This window comes from Atractosteus spatula, chromosome 4 (genome assembly GCF_055471065.1).
Source record: "Atractosteus spatula isolate fAtrSpa1 chromosome 4, fAtrSpa1.hap1, whole genome shotgun sequence".
Lineage (NCBI taxonomy): Eukaryota > Metazoa > Chordata > Actinopteri > Semionotiformes > Lepisosteidae > Atractosteus > Atractosteus spatula.
The window spans coordinates 65,745,083-65,767,710 of NC_142709.1; the positions used below are offsets into that span (position 1 = coordinate 65,745,083).

General features: G+C 38.6%; 1 protein-coding gene across 1 annotated transcript; it reads right to left on the reverse strand.

Moving 5' to 3' along the window:
• Positions 1-11,756: 11,756 nt before the first annotated feature.
• On the reverse strand, positions 11,757-16,708 carry LOC148836892 (uncharacterized). Its single transcript, XM_088914210.1, has 4 exons — positions 13,522-16,708; positions 12,955-13,212; positions 12,297-12,404; positions 11,757-11,827 (listed from the first exon to the last, which is right to left on the reverse strand). The coding sequence occupies exons 1-4, from the start codon at positions 16,706-16,708 to the stop codon at positions 11,757-11,759; spliced, it is 3,624 nt and encodes a 1,207-aa protein (XP_088770336.1).
• Between the last annotated feature and the right edge of the window lie 5,920 nt (positions 16,709-22,628).

Here is a 22,628-nt window from a genome sequence, read left to right on the forward strand (position 1 = left end):
TATATTGAAAAACAGAGGATTAGAGAAGTTTTTCACACTACACAAGATATCTAGATAAAAATTGATAACATTTTATGTAGGAAAAAATGCAACATGAATCATAAGGCATTTTCTAGAAAATTCCGATTTCACAAAAGTTGGCATATTCAATGAAAGCATTATTCAATGTGAATTTATTTTATATGATGAAAGATAAATGACAAGAGTGAAGATCGATATAAAATAAGATGTCCTTTCCTCAAATCATTTTCTTATGCATCTCTATCAATGAAAATATGACCATTCAATTTCTGAAATCCAGAAACTGATATTTTTGAAAGTGAGCTAAGGACTAAGATTTGGATGTGAATTTAAAATTCCTCGTGTTGAACTTCCTGCTCTCACCTGTAAATGTTGTGATGGAGACTGGAGACCCAACAGTAACATTGTCTGCAGCTACGGCAACAACTTGCAGGGAGTAATTGCTTCCAGGACTCAGCCCAGTGATCTCAACTGATGAAGTGCTCACTGTCAGAGACTGAGCAGTCGGTCCACTGACTTCAACTCTGTAGCTCCCTACATTTCCAGATGGAGCTGTCCAGCTCAGAAACAGCGAACTTGTGGTGATGTTACTTGCAGTCAAATTGCTGATGGAACCAGGCACTGAATGAGAGAAAGAAAGATATATTGAGAAACAGAGGATTAGAGAAGTTCTTCACACTACACAAGATATCTAGATCAAAACTGATAACATTTGATGTTGGAAAAAATGCAACATGAATCATAAGGCATTTTCTAGAAAAGTCCGATTGCACAAAAGTTGGCATATTTAATGAAAGCATTATTCAATGTGAATTTATTTTATATGATGAGAGATAAATGACAAGAGTGAAGATCGATATAAAATAAGATGTCCTTTCCTCAAATCATTTTCTTATGCATCTCTATCAATGAAAATATGACCATTCAATTTCTGAAATCCAGAAACTGATATTTTTGAAAGTGAGCTAAGGACTAAGATTTGGATGTGAATTTAAAATTCCTCGTGTTGAACTTCCTGCTCTCACCTGTAAATGTTGTGATGGAGACTGGAGACCCAACAGTAACATTGTCTGCAGCTACGGCAACAACTTGCAGGGAGTAATTGCTTCCAGGACTCAGCCCAGTGATCTCAACTGATGAAGTGCTCACTGTCAGAGACTGAGCAGTCGGTCCACTGACTTCAACTCTGTAGCTCCCTACATTTCCAGATGGAGCTGTCCAGCTCAGAAACAGCGAAATTGTGGTGATGTTAGTTGCAGTCAAATTGCTGATGGAACCAGGCACTGAATGAGACAAAGAAAGATATATTGAAAAACAGAGGATTAGAGAAGTTTTTCACACTACACAAGATATCTAGATAAAAATTGATAACATTTTATGTAGGAAAAAATGCAACATGAATCATAAGGCATTTTCTAGGAAATTCCGATATCGCAAAATTTGGCATATTTAATGAAAGCATTATTCAACGTGAATTTATTTTATATGCTGAAAGATAAATGACAAGAGTGAAGATCGATATAAAATAAGATGTCCTTTCCTCAAATCATTTTCTTATGCATCTCTATCAATGAAAATATGACCATTCAATTTCTGAAATCCAGAAACTGATATTCTTGAAAGTGAGCTAAGGACTAAGATTTGGATGTAAATTTAAAATTCCTCATGTTGAACTTCCTGCTCTCACCTGTAAATGTTGTGATGGACACTGGAGACCCAACAGTAACATTGTCTGCAGCTACGGCAACAACTTGCAGGGAGTAATTGCTTCCAGGACTCAGCCCAGTGATCTCAACCGATGAAGTGCTCACTGTCAGAGACTGAGCAGTCGGTCCACTGACTTCAACTCTGTAGCTCCCTACATTTCCAGATGGAGCTGTCCAGCTCAGAAACAGCGAACTTGTGGTGATGTTAGTTGCAGTCAAATTGCTGATGGAACCAGGCACTGAATGAGACAAAGAAAGATATATTGAAAAAGAGAGGATTAGAGAAGTTCTTCACACTACACAAGATATCTAGATAAGAACTGATAACATTTGATGTTGGAAAAAATGCAACATGAATCATAAGGCATTTTCTAGAAAATTCCGATTTCACAAAAGTTGGCATATTTAATGAAAGCATTATTCAACGTGAATTTATTTTATATGATGAAAGATAAATGACAAGAGTGAAGATCGATATAAAATAAGATGTCCTTTCCTCAAATCATTTTCTTATGCATCTCTATCAATGAAAATATGACCATTCAATTTCTGAAATCCAGAAACTGATATTCTTGAAAGTGAGCTAAGGACTAAGATTTGGATGTGAATTTAAAATTCCTCGTGTTGAACTTCCTGCTCTCACCTGTAAATGTTGTGATGGAGACTGGAGACCCAACAGTAACATTGTCTGCAGCTACGGCAACAACTTGCAGGGAGTAATTGCTTCCAGGGCTCAGCCCAGTGATCTCAACTGATGACGTGCTCACTGTCAGAGACTGAGCAGTCGGTCCACTGACTTCAACTCTGTAGCTCCCTACATTTCCAGATGGAGCTGTCCAGCTCAGAAACAGCGAACTTGTGGTGATGTTACTTGCAGTCAAATTGCTGATGGAACCAGGCACTGAATGAGAGAAAGAAAGATATATTGAAAAACAGAGGATTAGAGAAGTTCTTCACACTACACAAGATATCTAGATCAAAACTGATAACATTTGATGTTGGAAAAAATGCAACATGAATCATAAGGCATTTTCTAGAAAAGTCCGATTGCACAAAAGTTGGCATATTTAATGAAAGCATTATTCAACGTGAATTTATTTTATATGATGAAAGATAAATGACAAGAGTGAAGATCGATATAAAATAAGATGTCCTTTCCTCAAATCATTTTCTTATGCATCTCTATCAATGAAAATATGACCATTCAATTTCTGAAATCCAGAAACTGATATTCTTGAAAGTGAGCTAAGGACCAAGATTTGGATGTGAATTTAAAATTCCTCGTGTTGAACTTCCTGCTCTCACCTGTAAATGTTGTGATGGAGACTGGAGACCCAACAGTAACATTGTCTGCAGCTACGGCAACAACTTGCAGGGAGTAATTGCTTCCAGGGCTCAGCCCAGTGATCTCAACTGATGACGTGCTCACTGTCAGAGACTGAGCAGTCGGTCCACTGACTTCAACTCTGTAGCTCCCTACATTTCCAGATGGTGCTGTCCAGCTCAGAAGCAGGGAACTTGAGGTGATGTTACTTGTAGTTAAATTGGTGACAGAACCTGGCACTGAAAAAGAGAAATGGGGAAATAATTAAGGTGGTTCCTTCTTCATTTTGTTGACATTTCATAAGATATCTTTTTTAAAAATTCATAAAGTTCTTTGACTTGGAGACTACATTGATAAATGCAAGACAGTGCTCTCAGACAATGTGTGATCTAAGTAAAATCTCAAAATGTTTCCAAAGCTAATATAGGTTAATGATTAATTAAAAATACACAACACTGTAATGAGAAAATGAGTTTAAAAATAATATGTGATTTACTTAAAAGCTTCTCTTAGCCATTTCCATTAAAGTTTAACAACAGTAAAATAGCTGAAATGGAGCCATTGGACTTATTTGAATGTTTAAGACATGATTCAGCACTGCATGTGTATTACCATTTTTGACTTCAAAGATGTTACCCTCACCTGTAAATGTTGTGATGGACGCTGGAGACCCAACAGTAACATTGTCTGCAGCTACGGCAACAACTTGCAGGGAGTAATTGCTTCCAGGGCTCAGCCCAGTGATCTCAACTGATGAAGTGCTCACTGTCAGAGACTGAGCAGTCGGTCCACTGACTTCAACTCTGTAGCTCCCTACATTTCCAGATGGAGCTGTCCAGCGCAGAAACAGCGAACTTGTGGTGATGTTAGTTGCAGTCAAATTGCTGATGGAACCAGGCACTGAATGAGACAAAGAAAGATATATTGAAAAACAGAGGATTAGAGAAGTTTTTCACACTACACAAGATATCTAGATAAAAATTGATAACATTTTATGTAGGAAAAAATGCAACATGAATCATAAGGCATTTTCTAGAAAATTCCGATTTCACAAAAGTTGGCATATTCAATGAAAGCATTATTCAATGTGAATTTATTTTATATGATGAAAGATAAATGACAAGAGTGAAGATCGATATAAAATAAGATGTCCTTTCCTCAAATCATTTTCTTATGCATCTCTATCAATGAAAATATGACCATTCAATTTCTGAAATCCAGAAACTGATATTTTTGAAAGTGAGCTAAGGACTAAGATTTGGATGTGAATTTAAAATTCCTCGTGTTGAACTTCCTGCTCTCACCTGTAAATGTTGTGATGGAGACTGGAGACCCAACAGTAACATTGTCTGCAGCTACGGCAACAACTTGCAGGGAGTAATTGCTTCCAGGACTCAGCCCAGTGATCTCAACTGATGAAGTGCTCACTGTCAGAGACTGAGCAGTCGGTCCACTGACTTCAACTCTGTAGCTCCCTACATTTCCAGATGGAGCTGTCCAGCTCAGAAACAGCGAACTTGTGGTGATGTTACTTGCAGTCAAATTGCTGATGGAACCAGGCACTGAATGAGAGAAAGAAAGATATATTGAGAAACAGAGGATTAGAGAAGTTCTTCACACTACACAAGATATCTAGATCAAAACTGATAACATTTGATGTTGGAAAAAATGCAACATGAATCATAAGGCATTTTCTAGAAAAGTCCGATTGCACAAAAGTTGGCATATTTAATGAAAGCATTATTCAATGTGAATTTATTTTATATGATGAGAGATAAATGACAAGAGTGAAGATCGATATAAAATAAGATGTCCTTTCCTCAAATCATTTTCTTATGCATCTCTATCAATGAAAATATGACCATTCAATTTCTGAAATCCAGAAACTGATATTCTTGAAAGTGAGCTAAGGACCAAGATTTGGATGTGAATTTAAAATTCCTCGTGTTGAACTTCCTGCTCTCACCTGTAAATGTTGTGATGGAGACTGGAGACCCAACAGTAACATTGTCTGCAGCTACGGCAACAACTTGCAGGGAGTAATTGCTTCCAGGGCTCAGCCCAGTGATCTCAACTGATGACGTGCTCACTGTCAGAGACTGAGCAGTCGGTCCACTGACTTCAACTCTGTAGCTCCCTACATTTCCAGATGGAGCTGTCCAGCGCAGAAACAGCGAACTTGTGGTGATGTTAGTTGCAGTCAAATTGCTGATGGAACCAGGCACTGAATGAGACAAAGAAAGATATATTGAAAAACAGAGGATTAGAGAAGTTTTTCACACTACACAAGATATCTAGATAAAAATTGATAACATTTTATGTAGGAAAAAATGCAACATGAATCATAAGGCATTTTCTAGAAAATTCCGATTTCACAAAAGTTGGCATATTCAATGAAAGCATTATTCAATGTGAATTTATTTTATATGATGAAAGATAAATGACAAGAGTGAAGATCGATATAAAATAAGATGTCCTTTCCTCAAATCATTTTCTTATGCATCTCTATCAATGAAAATATGACCATTCAATTTCTGAAATCCAGAAACTGATATTTTTGAAAGTGAGCTAAGGACTAAGATTTGGATGTGAATTTAAAATTCCTCGTGTTGAACTTCCTGCTCTCACCTGTAAATGTTGTGATGGAGACTGGAGACCCAACAGTAACATTGTCTGCAGCTACGGCAACAACTTGCAGGGAGTAATTGCTTCCAGGACTCAGCCCAGTGATCTCAACTGATGAAGTGCTCACTGTCAGAGACTGAGCAGTCGGTCCACTGACTTCAACTCTGTAGCTCCCTACATTTCCAGATGGAGCTGTCCAGCTCAGAAACAGCGAACTTGTGGTGATGTTACTTGCAGTCAAATTGCTGATGGAACCAGGCACTGAATGAGAGAAAGAAAGATATATTGAGAAACAGAGGATTAGAGAAGTTCTTCACACTACACAAGATATCTAGATCAAAACTGATAACATTTGATGTTGGAAAAAATGCAACATGAATCATAAGGCATTTTCTAGAAAAGTCCGATTGCACAAAAGTTGGCATATTTAATGAAAGCATTATTCAATGTGAATTTATTTTATATGATGAGAGATAAATGACAAGAGTGAAGATCGATATAAAATAAGATGTCCTTTCCTCAAATCATTTTCTTATGCATCTCTATCAATGAAAATATGACCATTCAATTTCTGAAATCCAGAAACTGATATTTTTGAAAGTGAGCTAAGGACTAAGATTTGGATGTGAATTTAAAATTCCTCGTGTTGAACTTCCTGCTCTCACCTGTAAATGTTGTGATGGAGACTGGAGACCCAACAGTAACATTGTCTGCAGCTACGGCAACAACTTGCAGGGAGTAATTGCTTCCAGGGCTCAGCCCAGTGATCTCAACTGATGACGTGCTCACTGTCAGAGACTGAGCAGTCGGTCCACTGACTTCAACTCTGTAGCTCCCTACATTTCCAGATGGTGCTGTCCAGCTCAGAAGCAGGGAACTTGAGGTGATGTTACTTGTAGTTAAATTGGTGACAGAACCTGGCACTGAAAAAGAGAAATGGGGAAATAATTAAGGTGGTTCCTTCTTCATTTTGTTGACATTTCATAAGATATCTTTTTTAAAAATTCATAAAGTTGTTTGACTTGGAGACTACATTGATAAATGCAAGACAGTGCTCTCAGACAATGTGTGATCTAAGTAAAATCTCAAAATGTTTCCAAAGCTAATATAGGTTAATGATTAATTAAAAATACACAACACTGTAATAAGAAAATGAGTTTAAAAATAATATGTAATTTACTTAAAAGCTTCTCTTAGCCATTTCCATTAAAGTTTTACAACAGTAAAATAGCTGAAATGGAGCCATTGGACTTATTTGAATGTATAAGACATGATTCAGCACTGCATGTGTATTACCATTTTTGACTTCAAAGATGTTACCCTCACCTGTAAATGATGTGATGGAACCTGGAGACCCAACAGTAACATTGTCTGCAGCTACGGCAACAACTTGCAGGGAGTAATTGCTTCCAGGGCTCAGCCCAGTGATCTCAACTGATGAAGTGCTCACTGTCAGAGACTGAGCAGTCGGTCCACTGACTTCAACTCTGTAGCTCCCTACATTTCCAGATGGAGCTGTCCAGCTCAGAAACAGCAAACTTGTGGTGATGTTAGTTGCAGTCAAATTGCTGATGGAACCAGGCACTGAATGAGACAAAGAAAGATATATTGAAAAACAGAGGATTAGAGAAGTTTTTCACACTACACAAGATATCTAGATAAAAATTGATAACATTTTATGTAGGAAAAAATGCAACATGAATCATAAGGCATTTTCTAGAAAATTCCGATTTCACAAAAGTTGGCATATTCAATGAAAGCATTATTCAATGTGAATTTATTTTATATGATGAAAGATAAATGACAAGAGTGAAGATCGATATAAAATAAGATGTCCTTTCCTCAAATCATTTTCTTATGCATCTCTATCAATGAAAATATGACCATTCAATTTCTGAAATCCAGAAACTGATATTTTTGAAAGTGAGCTAAGGACTAAGATTTGGATGTGAATTTAAAATTCCTCGTGTTGAACTTCCTGCTCTCACCTGTAAATGTTGTGATGGAGACTGGAGACCCAACAGTAACATTGTCTGCAGCTACGGCAACAACTTGCAGGGAGTAATTGCTTCCAGGACTCAGCCCAGTGATCTCAACTGATGAAGTGCTCACTGTCAGAGACTGAGCAGTCGGTCCACTGACTTCAACTCTGTAGCTCCTTACATTTCCAGATGGAGCTGTCCAGCTCAGAAACAGCGAACTTGTGGTGATGTTACTTGCAGTCAAATTGCTGATGGAACCAGGCACTGAATGAGAGAAAGAAAGATATATTGAGAAACAGAGGATTAGAGAAGTTCTTCACACTACACAAGATATCTAGTTCAAAACTGATAACATTTGATGTTGGAAAAAATGCAACATGAATCATAAGGCATTTTCTAGAAAAGTCCGATTGCACAAAAGTTGGCATATTTAATGAAAGCATTATTCAACGTGAATTTATTTTATATGATGAAAGATAAATGACAAGAGTGAAGATCGATATAAAATAAGATGTCCTTTCCTCAAATCATTTTCTTATGCATCTCTATCAATGAAAATATGACCATTCAATTTCTGAAATCCAGAAACTGATATTCTTGAAAGTGAGCTAAGGACCAAGATATGGATGTGAATTTAAAATTCCTCGTGTTGAACTTCCTGCACTCACCTGTAAATGTTGTGATGGAGACTGGAGACCCAACAGTAACATTGTCTGCAGCTACGGCAACAACTTGCAGGGAGTAATTGCTTCCAGGGCTCAGCCCAGTGATCTCAACTGATGACGTGCTCACTGTCAGAGACTGAGCAGTCGGTCCACTGACTTCAACTCTGTAGCTCCCTACATTTCCAGATGGCGCTGTCCAGCTCAGAAGCAGGGAACTTGAGGTGATGTTACTTGTAGTTAAATTGGTGACAGAATCTGGCACTGAAAAAGAGAAATGGGGAAATAATTAAGGTGGTTCCTTCTTCATTTTGTTGACATTTCATAAGATATCTTTTTTAAAAATTCATAAAGTTGTTTGACTTGGAGACTACATTGATAAATGCAAGACAGTGCTCTCAGACAATGTGTGATCTAAGTAAAATCTCAAAATGTTTCCAAAGCTAATATAGGTTAATGATTAATTAAAAATACACAACACTGTAATAAGAAAATGAGTTTAAAAATAATATGTGATTTACTTAAAAGCTTCTCTTAGCCATTTCCATTAAAGTTTTACAACAGTAAAATAGCTGAAATGGAGCCATTGGACTTATTTGAATGTTTAAGACATGATTCAGCACTGCATGTGTATTACCATTTTTGACTTCAAAGATGTTACCCTCACCTGTAAATGTTGTGATGGACGCTGGAGACCCAACAGTAACATTGTCTGCAGCTACGGCAACAACTTGCAGGGAGTAATTGCTTCCAGGGCTCAGCCCAGTGATCTCAACTGATGAAGTGCTCACTGTCAGAGACTGAGCAGTCGGTCCACTGACTTCAACTCTGTAGCTCCCTACATTTCCAGATGGAGCTGTCCAGCTCAGAAACAGCGAACTTGTGGTGATGTTAGTTGCAGTCAAATTGCTGATGGAACCAGGCACTGAATGAGACAAAGAAAGATATATTGAAAAACAGAGGATTAGAGAAGTTTTTCACACTACACAAGATATCTAGATAAAAACTGATAACATTTTATGTAGGAAAAAATACAACATGAATCATAAGGCATTTTCTAGAAAATTCTGATTTCACAAAAGTTGGCATATTTAATGAAAGCATTATTCAACGTGAATTTATTTTATATGCTGAAAGATAAATGACAAGAGTGAAGATCGATATAAACTAAGATGTCCTTTCCTCAAATCATTTTCTTATGCATCTCTATCAATGAAAATATGACCATTCAATTTCTGAAATCCAGAAACTGATATTCTTGAAAGTGAGCTAAGGACTAAGATTTGGATGTGAATTTAAAATTCCTCGTGTTGAACTTCCTGCTTTCACCTGTAAATGTTGTGATGGACACTGGAGACCCAACAGTAACATTGTCTGCAGCTACGGCAACAACTTGCAGGGAGTAATTGCTTCCAGGACTCAGCCCAGTGATCTCAACTGATGAAGTGCTCACTGTCAGAGACTGAGCAGTCGGTCCACTGACTTCAACTCTGTAGCTCCCTACATTTCCAGATGGTGCTGTCCAGCTCAGAAGCAGAGAACTTGTGGTGATGTTACTTGTAGTTAAATTGGTGACAGGACCTGGCACTGAAAAACAAAAATGGGGACATAATTAAGGTGGTTCCTTTTTCATTTTGCTGACATTTCATAAGGTACCTTTTAAAAAAATCATAAAGTTGTTTGACTTGTAGACTACATAATAAATGCAAGGCAGTGATCCCAGACAATGTGTGATCCAAGTAAAATCTCAAAATGTTTCCAAAGCTATTATAGGTTAATGATTAATTAAAAATACACAACAGTGTAATGAGAAAATGAGTTTAAAAATAATATGTGATTTACTTAAAAGCTTCTCTTAGGCATTTCCATTAAAGTTTAACAACAGTAAAATAGCTGAAATGGAGCCATTGGACTTATTTGAATGTTTAAGACATGATTCAGCACTGCATGTGTATTACCATTTTTGACTTCAAAGATGTTACCCTCACCTGTAAATGTTGTGATGGACGCTGGAGACCCAACAGTAACATTGTCTGCAGCTACGGCAACAACTTGCAGGGAGTAATTGCTTCCAGGGCTCAGCCCAGTGATCTCAACTGATGAAGTGCTCACTGTCAGAGACTGAGCAGTCGGTCCACTGACTTCAACTCTGTAGCTCCCTACATTTCCAGATGGTGCTGTCCAGCTCAGAAGCAGGGAACTTGTGGTGATGTTACTTGCAGTCAAATTGCTGATGGAACCAGGCACTGAATGAGACAAAGAAAAATATTTTGAAAAAGAGAGGATTAGAGAAGTTTTTCACACTACATGAGATATCTAGATAAAAATTGATAACATTTTACGTTGGAAAAAATGCAACATGAATCATAAGGCATTTTCTAGAAAAGTCCGATTTCACAAAAGTTGGCATATTTAATGAAAGCATTATTCAACGTGAATTTATTTTATATGATGAAAGATAAATGACAAGAGTGAAGATCTATATAAAATAATATGTCCTTTCCTCAAATCATTTTCTTATGCATCTCTATCAATGAAAATATGACCATTAAATTTCTGAAATCCAGAAACTGATATTCTTGAAAATGAGCTAAGGACTAAGATTTGGATGTGAATTTAAAATTTCACGAGTTGAACTTACTGCACTCACCTGTAAATGTTGTGATGGAGACTGGAGACCCAACAGTAACATTGTCTGCAGCTACGGCAACAACTTGCAGGGAGTAATTGCTTCCAGGGCTCAGCCCAGTGATCTCAACTGATGAAGTGCTCACTGTCAGAGACTGAGCAGTCGGTCCACTGACTTCAACTCTGTAGCTCTCTACATTTCCAGATGGTGCTGTCCAGCTCAGAAGCAGGGAACTTGTGGTGATGTTACTTGTATTTAAATTGGTGACAGAACCTGGCACTGAAAAAGAGAAATGGGGAAATAATTAAGGTGGTTCCTTTTTCATTTTGTTGACATTTCATAAGATATCTTTTTAAAAAATTCATAAAGTTGTTTGACTTGTACACTGCATTGATAAATGCAAGGCAATGCTCCCAGGCAATGTGTGATCTAAGTAAAATCTCAAAATGTTTCCAAAGCTATTATAGGTTAATGATTAATTAAAAATACACAAAACTGTAATGAGAAATGAGTTTAAAATTAATTAGTGATTTACTTAAAAGCTTCTCTTAGGCTTTTCCATTAAAGTTTAACAACAGTAAAATAGCTGAAATGGAGCCATTGGACGTATTTGAATGTTTCAGACATGATTGAGCTTTGCATATGTATTACCATTTTTGACTTCAAAGATGTTACCCTCACCTGTAAATGTTGTGATGGACGCTGGAGACCCAACAGTAACATTGTCTGCAGCTACGGCAACAACTTGCAGGGAGTAATTGCTTCCAGGGCTCAGCCCAGTGATCTCAACTGATGAAGTGCTCACTGTCAGAGACTGAGCAGTCGGTCCACTGACTTCAACTCTGTAGCTCCCTGCATTTCCAGATGGAGCTGTCCAGCTGAGAAGCAGGGAACTTGTGGTGATGTTACGTGCAGTCAAATTGGTGATGGGACCAGGCACTAAATGAGAGAAGAAAGATATATTGACAGATGCAGGATTTGAGAACTTTTTAATGCTACACAAGATATCTACTGAAAAATTGATAACGTTGCATGGTTGTAAAAAATACAATTTGAATTGTAAGGCATTTCCTAAGAGAGTCAGATTTCACAAGCGTTGACATATTTAACAAAAGCATTATTTAACATGAATTTAGTTAATATGAAGAGAGATAAATGATAAGAGCAAAGATTGATATGAAATAATAGGTACTATCCTCAGACGGTTTTCTTGTTCATCTCTATCAAAGAACAATTACATGATAATTCAAGTTGAGAATTCTAGAAACTCACATTATTGAAAATGAGTTAATGACTGAGATTTGGATGTGAATTTAAATTTCCTCACGTTGAACTTCCTGCACTCACCTGTAAATGTTGTGATGGACACTGGAGCCCCTTCAGTAACATTGTCTGCAGCTACAGCAACAACTTGCAGGGAGTAATTGCTTCCAGGGATTAGCCCAGAGATCTCAACTGATGATGTGTTCACAGTCAGAGACTGAGCAGTCGGTCCACTGACTTCAACTCTGTAGCTCCCTACATTTCCAGATGGAGCTGTCCAGCTCAGAAGCAGGGAACTTTTTGTGATGTTACTTGCAGTCAAATTGCTGATGGAACCAGGCACTGAATGAAAGAAAGATATATTGAAAAAGAGAGGATTTGAGAAGTTTTTCACACTACACAAGATATCTAGATAAAAATTGATAACATTTTATGTTGGAAAAATGCAACATGAATCATAAGGCATTTTCTAGAAAAAGTCAGATTTCACAAAAGTTGGCATATTTAATGAAAGTATTATTCAACATGCATGTATTCTATATGATGAAAGATAAATGACAAGTGTGAAGATCGATATAATATAATATGACTTTTCCTCAAACCATTTTCTTATGCATCTCTATCAATAAAAATATGACCATTCAATTTCAGAATTCCAGAAACTGATATTCTTGAAAGTGAGGTAAGGACTAAGATTTGGATGTGAATTTAAAATTCCTCGTGTTGAACTTCCTGCACTCACCTGTAAATGTTGTGATGGAGACTGGAGACCCAACAGTAACATTGTCTGCAGCTACAGCAACAACTTGCAGGGAGTAATTGCTTCCAGGGCTCAGCGCAGTGATCTCAACTGATGAAGTGCTCACTGTCAGAGACTGAGCAGTCGGTCCACTGACTTCAACTCTGTAGCTCCCTACATTTCCAGACGGTGACGTCCAGGTCAGAAGCAGGGAACTTGTGGTGATGTTACTTGCAGTCAAATTGGTGATGGGACCAGGCACTGAATTTATTGACATAGAAAATATCTCAGTAATAATTGATAATTTGGTTTGGTTGTACAAACTGCAACGGTATTTTTAAGAAGTTGTTTAAGCAAAAGTCTGGTTTTGAAAATTTTATAAAAACATTTATTCAATATCATAGAAGATGTACTGTAATAGCAAAGTTACATTTAAATTGACTTAATTTAAGCTTCTCTTAAATTTTAATTATATTGCAATTACATCTAAGAATTTCTGAGACTTATGTTATTGAAAGTTAATTAATGACTCATCTTTAGAGAATAATTTAAAATTACTATTAATCTCACCTGTTTCTGCCACTGTAGTTTTAGTTGACTCTGGATATGTAGTAGGTTGATCTGTTACTGTGGTTGCAGTTAGAACTGTAGTTGTTATAGTTTCAGCTGTTGTTGTTGTGGGAGCTGTTGTGCTTGTGATTGGAGTTGAAGTTACTGTTTCTGTTGTGGTTGGAACTGTTATGGTAGTAGTTGGATGTGTTGTGAGTGTTAAGGGTGTTGTGGTTGAAGTTGGATATGTAGTTGTTTGATCTGCTACTGTGGTTGTAGTTAGAACTGAAGTTGGTATAGTTTCAGCTGTTGTTGTGAGAGCCATTGTGCTTGTGATTGGAGTTGAAATTACTGTTTCTGTTGTGTTTGGGACTGTTATGGTAGTAGTTGGATCTGTTGTGAGTGTTAAGGGTGTTGTGGTTGAAGCTGGATATGTAGTTGTTTGATCTGTTACTGTGGTTGTAGTTAGAACTGAAGTTGTTATAGTTTCAGCTGTTGTTGTTGTGGGAGCTGTTGTGCTTGTGATGGGAGTTGAAGTTACTGCTTCTGTTGTGGTTGGGACTGTTATGGTACTAGTTGGATCTGTTGTGGTTGTTAAGGGTGTTGTGGTTGAAGTTGGATATGTAGTTGTTTGATCTGCTACTGTGGTTGCAGTTAGAACTGAAGTTGTTATAGTTTCAGCTGTTGTTGTGAGAGCCATTGTGCTTGTGATTGGAGTTGAAATTACTGTTTCTGTTGTGTTTGGGACTGTTATGGTAGTAGTTGGATCTGTTGTGAGTGTTAAGGGTGTTGTGGTTGAAGCTGGATATGTAGTTGTTTGATCTGTTACTGTGATTGTAGTTAGAACTGAAGTTGTTATAGTTTCAGCTGTTGTTGTTGTGGGAGCTGTTGTGCTTGTGACTGGAGTCGAAGTTACTGTTTCTGTTGTGGTTGGGACTGTTATGGTAGTAGTTGGATCTGTTGTGGTTGTTAAGGGTGTTGTGGTTGAAGTTGGATATGTAGTTGTTTGATCTGCTACTGTGGTTGTAGTTAGAACTGAAGTTGTTATAGTTTCAGCTGTTGTTGTTGTGGGATATGTTGTGCTTGTGATTGGAGTTGAAGTTACTGTTTCTGTTGTGGTGGTTAAGGGTGTTGTGGTTGAAGTTGGATATGTAGTTGTTTGATCTGCTACTGTGGTTGTAGTTAGAACTGAAGTTCTTATAGTTTCAGCTGTTGTTGTTGTGGGAGCCATTGTGCTTGTGATTGGAGTTGAAGTTACTGCTTCTGTTGTGGTTGGAACTGTTATGGTAGTAGTTGGATCTGTTGTGGTTGTTAAGGGTGTTGTGGTTGAAGCTGGATATGTAGTTGTTTGATCTGCTACTGTGGTTGTAGGTAGAACTGAAGTTGTTATAGTTTCAGCTGTTGTTGTTGTGGGAGCTGTTGTGCTTGTGACTGGAGTCGAAGTTACTGTTTCTGTTGTGGTTGGGACTGTTATGGTAGTAGTTGGATCTGTTGTGGTTGTTAAGGGTGTTGTGGTTGAAGTTGGGTATGTAGTTGTTTGATCTGCTACTGTGGTTGTAGTTAGAACTGAAGTTGTTATAGTTTCAGCTGTTGTTGTTGTGGGAGCTGTTGTGCTTGTGATTGGAGTTGAAGTTACTGTTTCTGTTGTGGTTGTTAAGGGTGTTGTGGTTGAAGTTGGATATGTAGTTGTTTGATCTGCTACTGTGGTTGCAGTTAGAACTGAAGTTGTTATAGTTTCAGCTGTTGTTGTTGTGGGAGCTGTTGTGCTTGTGACTGGAGTCGAAGTTACTGTTTCTGTTGTGGTTGGGACTGTTATGGTAGTAGTTGGATCTGTTGTGGTTGTTAAGGGTGTTGTGGTTGAAGTTGGATATGTAGTTGTTTGATCTGCTACTGTGGTTGTAGTTAGAACTGAAGTTGTTATAGTTTCAGCTGTTGTTGTGGGAGCTGTTGTGCTTGTGATTGGAGTTGAAGTTACTGTTTCTGTTGTGGTTGTTAAGGGTGTTGTGGTTGAAGTTGGATATGTAGTTGTTTGATCTGCTACTGTGGTTGCAGTTAGAACTGAAGTTGTTATAGTTTCAGCTGTTGTTGTTGTGGGAGCTGTTGTGCTTGTGATTGGAGTTGAATTTACTGTTTCTGTTGTGGTTGTTAAGGGTGTTGTGGTTGAAGTTGGATATGTAGTTGTTTGATCTGCTACTGTGGTTGCAGTTAGAACTGAAGTTGTTATAGTTTCAGCTGTTGTTGTTGTGGGAGCTGTTGTGCTTGTGATTGGAGTTGAAGTTACTGTTTCTGTTGTGGTTGTTAAGGGTGTTGTGGTTGAAGTTGGATATGTAGTTGTTTGATCTGCTACTGTGGTTGCAGTTAGAACTGAAGTTGTTATAGTTTCAGCTGTTGTTGTTGTGGGAGCTGTTGTGCTTGTGATTGGAGTTGAAGTTACTGTTTCTGTTGTGGTTGTTAAGGGTGTTGTGGTTGAAGTTGGATATGTAGTTGTTTGATCTGCTACTGTGGTTGCAGTTAGAACTGAAGTTGTTATAGTTTCAGCTGTTGTTGTTGTGGGAGCTGTTGTGCTTGTGATTGGAGTTGAAGTTACTGTTTCTGTTGTGGTTGTTAAGGGTGTTGTGGTTGAAGTTGGATATGTAGTTGTTTGATCTGCTACTGTGGTTGTAGTTAGAACTGAAGTTGTTATAGTTTCAGCTGTTGTTGTTGTGGGAGCTGTTGTGCTTGTGATTGGAGTTGAAGTTACTGTTTCTGTTGTGGTTGTTAAGGGTGTTGTGGTTGAAGTTGGATATGTAGTTGTTTGATCTGCTACTGTGGTTGCAGTTAGAACTGAAGTTGTTATAGTTTCAGCTGTTGTTGTTGTGGGAGCTGTTGTGCTTGTGATTGGAGTTGAAGTTACTGTTTCTGTTGTGGTTGTTAAGGGTGTTGTGGTTGAAGTTGGATATGTAGTTGTTTGATCTGCTACTGTGGTTGTAGTTAGAACTGAAGTTGTTATAGTTTCAGCTGTTGTTGTTGTGGGAGCTGTTGTGCTTGTGACTGGAGTTGAAGTTACTGCTTCTGTTGTGGTTGGGACTGTTATGGTAGTAGTTGGATCTGTTGTGGTTGTTAAGAGTGTTGTGGTTGAAGTTGGATATGTAGTTGTTTGATCTGCTACTGTGGTTGCAGTTAGAACTGAAGTTGTTATAGTTTCAGCTGTTGTTGTTGTGGGAGCCATTGTGCTTGTGACTGGAGTTGAAGTTACTGCTTCTGTTGTGGTTGGAACTGTTGTTGGAACTGTTGTGGTTGTGAATGGAGTTGTGGTTGTAACTGGAGGTGGTGGTGTTTGAGCTGTTGTAGTTATTGGAGTGGTTGTATTTGGAAGTGTTATTGGAATTGTAGTTGTAGCCATTGTTGATGTTGTGGGAGAATCTGTGACCATAAAGGTTTTGGAGAAGAAGAATTAGAAAAGTAAGAGCAAAAAATAATTAGGAGTTTGGGATGGAATAAAAGTATATCATTGTTTCTATAAATATTCTGCTCTACCAGAAGAAACCTCAAGTGATTTAAAACCTAAACAACTTATACACCCACCATTCCCAAATTCACACAGCCTACATGCATTTGAAGAAAAAAAATAATCAGAATAAAGAATCATCATGAAACATATTTTAAATATCTTGATGGTTTACTGATTTTGTAATAACTATACCCACTTCAATTATAGAAACATAATGTAGTTATTACCTCACAACCTATGCATTTATTTTGTTAATTGAGAATAATTACTTAGAGCATATCAATGAGAGTTACACTTTTATTTTCATTGTACTTTCAGTTTATTACAAACTATTATATTAAGTAATATGACCCAAGTGAAAGGAATAATTTGAGGTACATGATTATTAGCACAAGAGTACTTAGTATTCTCTGGCACAGGCACAGTTCTGGTGGAAGAGTAATAAAACAGAGCCAAACAACTACTTATTAGCAGTAAAATAACACAACAAATACCGTTAAACAAAAGCACATACTGCATATATAAATCAATATGTTCCAGATTCTATCCCTGTAATCTAAAAATATTGTGCACCTCTTTAATAGGCCAAAAACAAATTTGCGTCTTAATAAAAGAATTTAACTCAGAGCTAAACCTCCATTCCTACAACATTGATGCCTAAGTGTGAAAGGGAATCAGTTATTCTATTCTAAAAATGGTTTGCCAAATTTGAAGAGTTTGGCTTTTTGAGTAAGGCCTTATGTAATGCAATCAAGATGTGAACTGCAAACAACACTCCCTGTGGCTCATAACATAATCCATTACCATTTTAACTGGTTTGATGTCATATGCGTCCAGTATATCAGTTTCAAGCTGTGTTGTTTATTTTAATAAAATACAGACTTACAATGCGTGTATCTTATGTGTTGAATAAAAACAATCTTCACTCAGACATAGCCTTCGTTGGAGTATTGAATAATATTGAAACAGGAATTCTCCTGCCATTTAAACAATATTTTAAAAGATTCAGGGTTTTGCATGGGCAAAATACTTCCAAACCTTCATATTTACACCACATTTTACTTAAGGCATTTCACAACATTTTAATGTGCTCCCAGGTTTCCATTTGAAGCTTAACGTTTCTATGTTTTACATATGACTAACACTTTTTTGCATACATTTTTCCATTCTTTACTGGGCTCTCGTTGTTTTTGAAGGATTCTTCGTAACATTAATACTTTTGATGTGCCAATTTGTAATGTACAGATATTAAATTGAATTTAATATCAATTAAAGAATTTGGGAAGTGAAGCAGAAAACCCTCTTCACCAAAAAAGCAACCCCAAATGTTTAACATTTTTTGTAAAATGATTAGAATTTTAAAAATTATCTAAAACTGAAGTAAAAGTTAGAGTCTATAGTGGTATCATAAATCGGATTAACCCTTGTCCCATCAGGGGCTAGAAACAGCTCTTACCGAAATCTAAAAATGTATATGGAATAGCACAAAGATTACTAATGCTGAAAGTGCAACCACGCCATTGTTGCTTCTTTAACAAAAGTACAAATACCTTTGAAAGCCAAGATAAATGCATCATTTCAACTGAATAAAAGGAAACATTTTTTCAAAAGGTCCTTCCCTGTATTGTATTTCTTCTTCAGTTACTGTATGCGTTGTTTTTTCCTGTAACTGTAAGAAGGCGAGGTTCCAAAACTCAAAGGTTTGTAAATACTGCACATGTACAAAATAGCTGTAGACATTTGTTTCAGTTGCCACGGACTTACGGATTTAGCACGCAGCTGCATACAAACTTTCAAAATACTTAACACGGAGACCAGTTTAATTTGTGTTTAGTGCAGTGCTGAGGGCTCAGGATTGTTCTAATTAACACAGACTGTAGAGGGCTCTGAATCAAAGCATTTTCATTAATCTGAGCAGTAAATATAGGCCACATTAATTATCACGGTCTTATGTCTAACTGAATGTCCCTGGCAAATTATTATTAGTTTTTAATTTCAGAGCTGCTTTTATGCCAAAATATACCAGATGAGTGTACGTCACTACTAATGCAGTACTCAATTGCAATTAGTCGCGAAACAAACAAGTACAGCAGCTTTGGGTTTGAATTTGAATATGCATCTTATTTTAGCAGCTTTTAGTTCCATTGATAAATTATATAGATTAATACAGAGATACTTCAGACGAATAAGCGAACGCCTCGTTCACGCTCTCGGGTTCCTGTGGGTATGCGCCCTCGCCGCTGCCGCCTCAGGTCGGCCCCCCACCGCTGGGGACTCGAACCCGGGCCTCCGGCGTCACTCAACAGGGACCCAGCCAGTTGAGCTAAAGGGAAAACTCCCCTCAGACCGACGGATGCGGTCCCTGCTATACACAGGAAAAGGCTCGAACAACCTACAATGTCGGCCGTATGCTTTACAATACGCTAGATTTGTGTCGTCAATACTATAAAGGTAAGTCTTCTTCAATTTCAGGGCCTACATTTGTTGCACTTCTAAGAGTTTTTTTTTCCTTTAATGTACCCATATATTTGTCTATACAACTTAATCGCTATACCGCGAATTCTTCAATACCCCTGCTCTCCCCCTGAGAAGAGCGAGTTCCATCACAATTAAAAAACTACAACAAATCTATTCAATTTACAACCAGATGTGACAAATCACATTTAAGTCTTACTATGCACCTCATTTAAATACGTATTTCCTTCATTTCATTTATCTTCGCTCCGCAGGATATCTGAAAATTCATTATCTCACAGAAAAGGCTCAGCATACATGTAATACAGCTACTAATATAGACATTAAACTTCATTATTAATAAATGCCACAATTAATAAGCACACGTGTAAATAAACTTAATTATTGAAAAGCTGTTTTAGTTCAATATTATAATATTTTAATTTAATAAATTGATGCATAATTTCGTTAGTAATGATAATATTTCTACGATATTTCTTTGAACATTCTAATGTGATCAATTTTTCTGCTTAGTAGGCTACTAAATTGCTTGATCCATATGAAGAGTTGTTTTAAATTAATTACCTACATCAGTAACATCTTGAGGGAAGCAGCTGTTCCTTAGGTCTGTTGCAATTGAGAAGAGGTCTATTACGTTGCAGCGGACTGATTTCCAACACTAGCTCGGAGCTGCGTGCTACAGTAACCACGGGTTAAACTCCAGTTAGTGCACTGCTTTCTTTTCGTAGCAATTGACCCATTGTGTCTTGATCTTGTAAATTGTTGTAAATACATTTTCGTCTTTTTAGGTTTGCCGCTTGTGCCCGAGAAAAAAAAAGAAAATATATTCCTACAGTATTATCCTATTAAATGGCATCGGCACTAACTTCCGTGCAAAGTAGGTTGAAAGTTTCTAAATACTACTCAATACTTAGTTTTGATTTATATATTTTCTAACTTAAATAAAAGTAAAGCTAATATCTTACATTCATCTGTTTTGCTGAAAATAAATATTTTTAAAATTAGTTTTTTACTAAAATATTTTGCTTGTCCTCTGGAAATAAGAATAATCAGTAATGGCTTTACCACAGTTTTTAGTTGTCACTGAGCTCTAGAAACAAGAATGTAGTCAACAATTGTATGTACATTTCTCCATAATAAACTGTACTTATCTTGGTTGAATGGTGAAACTAATCTATAAAAATCTCAGGGTTGTACTCTACCTGTTGTTGTTTGTCCAACAGCCAAATGGAGATTAATGAAAATAAATAAAATAAAATAAAGCATTGCTTTGGTTTTGCTAGACATTGTCACTTCAGAAAGACTGCTGTAACAATGCTCATCTTACCACTTCAGGAAGTATACAGCACTGATATCTGATATGTTTGAAGAGGCAGGAATTTCTTGTTTGAAACTTCCAAACGGTGATTTGTTTTTTCTCAAAAGGCATGTCACATATGACTTCAGGTATTTCAAATATGGTTCATGCATTTTTTTAACACAGAGGGTGTGCACTTGAGAAACATGAAAACCTTATGAACATGCTTTTGCTCCACTGAAAGGAATTGCTTGAAAAAGTTAATAGTGTATCTGCAGCCCTGTTCATTTTAGTAGTTCATTAGCAGTATAATTAAAACACCCACATGATAAGTGAAAGCTTCTGGGGTTATGAAACTATTAATATTTTGAATATCGTAGCGCGCTCACCGGATGCTTTAGCGGCTACAAGACGTTCTCAAGGCCTTGGCGCCGGAGGGGTTGCGATAGCATGTGCACTCGGCTGCACCGGTTGCCCTCGGACAGGCCCTGGCCCTAGTCATGCGGGCTGAGGTTGTGTTCGGGGGAGCCAGCAGCTCCGGCAGGAAGAGTGCTCCGCGCCGGGCAGTGGAGAGTGCGTCTGAAAGCTCCAGCGAGAAGGAAGAGACCACCTGTGTGGCTGCGATGACGGAGATACGCCTGCCCCGCTCATGCCACTGAGGGACGGATCGGCCACAGCCGGAGCCTGTATCTCCCCTGCCGGATTGAGAACAAGCCTTGCCTGGCCTTGATTGATGCCAAGGTCCCCGTTCCCCTGGACCAAGCTTACCATCGGGGACCTGCTGCGGCACAGCTGCGCTGGTCTCACCCGGGACCAGCAGTAGCAGTTATAAGTGCTTATCGCCGAGAACGAGGATCTGTTCACAGCAAGAGACGAGGATAGCTTGCGGATGACTCTCGTTCAGCATGCCATCGATACCGGCGACGCTCGGCCCATTTGGATTCTGTCCCGGTGCATGGCCCACGCAAAGCGAGCTGCAGCAGAGGAGCTGAGAGGTAGTGGCAATGGGGCTGATAGAACCATCCAGCAGCCCGTTGTCAGCCTTGGCTGTCCCGGACCGTAAGAAGGACAGAACGTGGAAATTTTTACGCCAGGCTGAAGCTCAACCCCAAGATGCTGCTGAGGCGGGAGGTGGCCTACCTGGGCCACGTTATCGGGCCAAATGGGGTTGCCACAGACCCAGGTAAGGTTGCGGTGGTTAGAGACTGGCTGGTGCCCTAGAACGTAGCAGAGCTCTGCAGTTTCCTCAGCCTCATGTCCTATTACCAGAGGTTCATCAGGGATGGTAGTGTAGCGAGAAGGGCCAGCGTTTCGAGTAGGACTCGAACTGTGATGCGGCTTTCCGCCAGCTCCGCAAGGCACTCATGTAGGCTCCTGACCTGGCCTGCCAGGACCCGACGCTGCCGTATGTCCTTGACACCGATGCTGGTGACTCTGGGGTGGGCACAGTGTTAGTGCAGGAGGGGCCGGATGGTGAAAAGGTCGTGGCCTATTTCAGCCAGGCACTGAGCCGAGTCGAGTGGAGTTATTGCGTGACCCAGTGGGAGCTGCTGGTGGTGGTGCTCACTATCCAGTATTTCTGGGCCTACCTCTATGGGACCAGGTTCAGGATCCAGATAGATCACGCATCCCTGTCTTGGCTTCTCAGCTTCTCACCAGATGGTAAGGTGGTTGGAGATCCTACAAGAGTACGACTTCACCGTCAAGCACCAGGACAGGGCACACTACCGAAATGCTGACGCACTATTGTGGTGAACCTGCGAGGTGGTGGACTGTCGGTACTGGTCTCAGCGGGAACAGTGAGAGGAGGCGAACCTCGCCGGGATGGAGGTGAGTGCTGTGGCAATGACCCTCAAGGGGTCACTG